The sequence below is a fragment of the Protomyctophum bolini genome (assembly GCF_963924005.1).
Source record: "Protomyctophum bolini genome assembly, chromosome: 1".
Classification (NCBI taxonomy): Eukaryota; Metazoa; Chordata; class Actinopteri; order Myctophiformes; family Myctophidae; genus Protomyctophum; species Protomyctophum bolini.
This window is the reverse complement of record NC_137862.1, coordinates 56,895,075-56,900,074: the sequence shown is the minus strand read 5'-3', so window position 1 is coordinate 56,900,074 and position 5,000 is coordinate 56,895,075. Positions and strand designations below refer to the sequence as shown.

General features: G+C 42.1%; 1 protein-coding gene across 1 annotated transcript in view; it reads right to left on the bottom strand.

The window, feature by feature from the left end:
• Positions 1–5,000, bottom strand: part of ush2a (Usher syndrome 2A (autosomal recessive, mild)) — a gene marked incomplete at both ends in the record, with an annotated part of 314,802 nt that overhangs the window by 50,772 nt on the left and 259,030 nt on the right. The window contains 1 exon segment of the mRNA XM_080771896.1: positions 4,636–4,798. Coding sequence (XP_080628022.1) covers positions 4,636–4,798 — 163 coding nt within the window.

The following is a 5,000-nucleotide window of genomic DNA, read 5'->3' as shown; positions in this document are numbered from 1 at the left end:
TTTTCTATGATAACGAATAAAGTATTGCTCATGTTCACAATTTCCATAACTGTGTTGAGGGTCGCTATGGCCCCTCCAATGCATGACGTCATTTGGCCGTTTGTTTAGAGCCTAATTAAAAAGAACCGGTCGCCAGCCTATAGTCTATGGACTTCAGTAAATAAAGAACCGGTCACCAGCCTATAGTCTATGGACTTCAGTAAATAAAGCACCGGTTGCCAGCCTATAGTCTATGGACTTCAGTAAATAAAGAACCTGTCGCCAGCCTATAGTCTATGGACTTCAGTAAATAAAGAACCTGTCGCCAGCCTATAGTCTATGGACTTCAGTAAATAAAGAACCTGTCGCCAGCCTATAGTCTATGGACTTCAGTAAATAAAGCACCGGTCACCAGCCTATAATCTATGGACTTCAGTAAATAAAGAACCGGTCACCAGCCTATAGTCTATGGACTTCAGTAAATAAATAACCGGTCACCAGCCTATAGTCTATGGACTTCAGTAAATAAAGAACCTGTCGCCAGCCTATAGTCTATGGACTTCAGTAAATAAAGAACCGGTCGCCAGCCTATAGTCTATGGACTTCAGTAAATAAAGAACCGGTCGCCAGCCTATAGTCTATGGACTTCAGTAAATAAAGAACCGGTCGTCAGCCTATAGTCTATGGACTTCAGTAAATAAAGAACCGGTCGTCAGCCTATAGTCTATGGACTTCAGTAAATAAAGAACCGGTCGCTAGCCTATAGTCTATGGACTTCAGTAAATAAAGAACCGGTCGCTAGCCTATAGTCTATGGACTTCAGTAAATAAAGAACCTGTCGTCAGCCTATAGTCTATGGACTTCAGTAAATAAAGAACCGGTCGTCAGCCTATAGTCTATGGACTTCAGTAAATAAAGAACCGGTCGCTAGCCTATAGTCTATGGACTTCAGTAAATAAAGAACCGGTCGCTAGCCTATAGTCTATGGACTTCAGTAAATAAAGAACCTGTCGTCAGCCTATAGTCTATGGACTTCAGTAAATAAAGAACCGGTTGCCAGCCTATAGTCTATGGACTTCATTAAATAAAGAACCGGTTGCCAGCCTATAGTCTATGGACTTCAGTAAATGACAAGGAAAGACGTAATCTGGCCGATATAAATAATGCCCTTGCTGCGCCCCTCACTTCACACAAGTGTGATTTGTTCATACTGTTTGGCATGTGCGGACCTATTTATAAAAATGTCGCTCAGTTAATGTGATATGAATGGTTTAAAGATGGAGTGCCACAATTTTTCCAGTTTTCCATGTGTCTATGAGGAGACAGTACTTCATTAGACACCCTGGAGTCGTTTTCATGTGCAATGATGTCTTCCCTTTGTATTTAGGGTTTTTTCCTGGAGGCTGAACCCTTGACAGTCAAACGGGCCAATGAAATAAACAGTAATATAGTGACATCACATTATCAGCCCCTCCCCTAACCCCTCCCCCTTTATCATACAACTACAGCTGTGGGTGCGGCTTCAGTTCAGGTGGATCACCACCCATCACCACCCACCAGGCAAACCAGGCATACTTAATGAACTGGTGGGCGTGTCCACATAAAAACGACATCCTAACAAATACTGTACACTTTTTAGAAACGTGGCACTCCATCTTTAAAGGTACAGGTATACTGTATCTAATTATGAACGTTATACAGCAGTGGCGGTGCGTCCATAGGGGGCGCTGGTGCGCCGCACCACCATGCCCACCCCCTGAATAAAACGTGAATAAGAATGACTGAGAAACGAACAGCCTGTAATTTATTTAAAATTAGCAATCCAGAAACGTTAATATTATATAATATAAGTAGCCACTAACCAAAGGCAGTGTTTAAAAGTTGTAATATGCTGCCACGTTAGTATTATGCCTCCATGAAATGTCAAATGTTATTTACGTTGTATGACGTTTCTGATTGGTTAGTGTGTGTCACGTGTTGGTGCGCGTTCATCTGGAGCTCTCGATTCTCAGCACTGAAAAGTAATGCATTGCGGTACACATGTCTTCAATACAAACTATAGGAAGCCACTGGGTCGCGAAATATGTGCGATCCATGACGTTATTCGTTATTCACACCACAAACACTTGGGGGCAGCATACACATTACAGCACAGTTTGACATAGGGTTTACAGCCACAACAACATACGCTAGAAAAACGAGGGATGAGACAGATGAATGGAGCCAGGTAAAGTCAATATAATAATAGTTTAATTCACTTGCATAATGGAAAAATAAGAGGAAAAATAAAACTCTGTGAAATCACTGCAGAAAACACCATTTGAGAGAAGGACACTGCAAGAAAAAATAAGAATTAAAGAGCTGGGTCCAGACAAACCTGATGTAATCATCACAAATGTATGTACAAAAAGTAAAAATTAAGCCATAAGGTGGCAGAGTCATGGCTTTGAGGGTTCTTTTAAGGACGTTTTGTTTATTTTTTTGTTAATGTTAAAGGCACTGTAGCAAGGTCATGTGGCTTTGAGCCATTGCACTTTTTTATGGCACTGGTCCTTCTGTCTCAGGTTTGTTTCTTTAACCCTATATGAACCTTTTGTTACATTTTGATGTATTTAATAAACCTTAGACAGGCTCCCTTAGTAGATATATTTAATAAACTTTAGACAGGCTCCCTCAGTAGATATTTAATCTATGATACCTAGTGCATGTTTTCTTGATTTTGTTATAGCGCCCTCCCTAGGACAAATGTCACCGGCCGCCACTGTTATACGATATTGTGTTGCATATTATAAAGCACAAATCAAAACACATACCGGTAGCCTATACACACATGCTCAGTAGCCCTAACCACACCAAAGGGTCACCATGCAACTCCTCGGGTCCAAACGGTTGGAAGGAGTTGACTCTAACACCGTCTTGACCCTTTGGTGTGGTTTTTTGCCATTGAATTCCACGCGTTGAATCACTAGGGTCAACGTGCAACAAGACATATCACACCGCAGGGACAGCGCTAAAACCTTCTTGACCCTTTGGTGTGGTTAAGGAAAGGAAAGGTACTATGTTTACCCTGCAGGGTAACTGGACTAAGCTCAAGAACTTGTTTACAGCCAGGCCCTGCTCATAGAACATTTCATGGTAGAGGTTCAATGCCTTGTCCAAGGGCACTTCAGCGGTGGTAACATGCCAGTCCGGGGATACGAACTAGCGACCTTCCGATATCAAGACAAGACCGCTCCGCAAACCGTTCGGCCAACCGCTGCCTCTTAGGTTAGGGCTTAAGGAAGGTGTGAATTCCTTGCTGGCTCACACCACAGGGGGTATACAGGCAAATGACGGTATCAGGGAAAGTAGTATATTAATGTTTACGGGGAGGAAATGGACACAGCCTTATTAGGCTTATTATTAGATATTTGTATTTTTTTTTTTTTCAACTGAATGGCTGGAAAATGGAAATGAAGAGTTTACATAGTACATGCATACATTTTCCCTAATGATTATATCTGGTTTCAGTATCCATTTATGATATATTTTCTCTATTATTAATGTTATTTTTGCAGTCAGTTTGTACAGCACGGCACTCAGTGCTTGTAGATCTGCAATGTTTCAATAGCTAAAGTATAACATGATGCTTTAACTGCACATTCAATGGTATAGGCTACATACTAATTTAAAACACCAAAGGGGGTTCCCGCCCAGAATGGGTTAAGCAAACAAAGTGGACCGTCACGTACTTTGATCTTTTAAATCTTCAAAGAGCATTAAACACTTTGATGGAGAAAGGTGTCGTTTTAAATCTTCAAAAGGCATCAAAGGTGCGCAGGTCAATGGAATTATGTGAGATTTCTGTCAGCATTAGAAACAGCAAAGGAAACACCAGAAAGATGAGACTGACAAACGTTTTTACATTTAGATGAATGATAATGAAATTGTTATTAAAAAACTGTTTTAATTGGGGTGTTTCTAATTTTCACATCGCAACTGTTTACTAAAAGCAATAACTCACAGGCTACTGTGTATATCATATTGTGAAGAAAGGGCCAACAAACCCCTTGGCTGTGAAAGAAATCATGACATACCATAGCCCGTAGTGAGTTCTTCCAACCCTATGAACACTAACGTTGGGTGAATTTCACCCTTAACAATATTGTAATTATGTGATTTTCATAATGTTGCTGATGTCTGAGGGGGTGCCTTCAGGATGCTCCCTGACGTAGTGGAAAGTATAGGGTTTGTTTCCCTGCCCCCATCCCTGCTTTTTTTTCTACAGGCAGGTCTTTGGGTGATTTGCCCACCGTGGGCAGTTGATGCAATTAGACTGTGCCTTCACTGAACCATTCTCACATGGGTGGACCAAAGGAGGACCAGCATATTTTTTCAAACAAATAAACCCCCCTTTTTTTCCACCGATTTTGACCCCCTATATGATATAGTATAGACCATCATGACATCTGCTTTTTGTTTTTTTTGTGAAATATTAAAGAATGTATTGTTGTAGGCCTACTTGGTTGTATTTTGATGGAATTGATTATTATCGCATAAAATATATAGGCTACCCAATGTTAGTGATCTGGTGTGTGCGCGTGTGTGTGTGTGTGTGCGTGCGTGCGTGCGTGGCGTGCGTGTGTGGGTGTGTGCGTGTGCGTGCGTGCACTATACCTGTGTATGAAGTAGGACGTGATGAGCCCGTTGGCTTTGCGTGGGGGGCTCCAGTGAACGTCCAGGACCTGGGCTGCAGATGCCGTTACGGTGGGAGGTGACAGACCTTCTGGAACAGCCTCTAGTGTCTGCGCGTACAGCCCCTCTCCCACGCCACAGCCCTCTGAGAGAGAGAGAGAGAGAGAGAGAGAGAGAGAGAGAGAGAGACCTGCTGTTGGTGGTGGTGTTCAAATCTTTATCTTTACACAAACACTCAAAGCTGGCCATTCATTGTCAATGGCATTCAATGACTGTGTTAAAACAATGCTTGCGTTTACAGTATACACAGAGCCTCAAAGCTGGACATAAGAGGGGCTTGCGCCCCT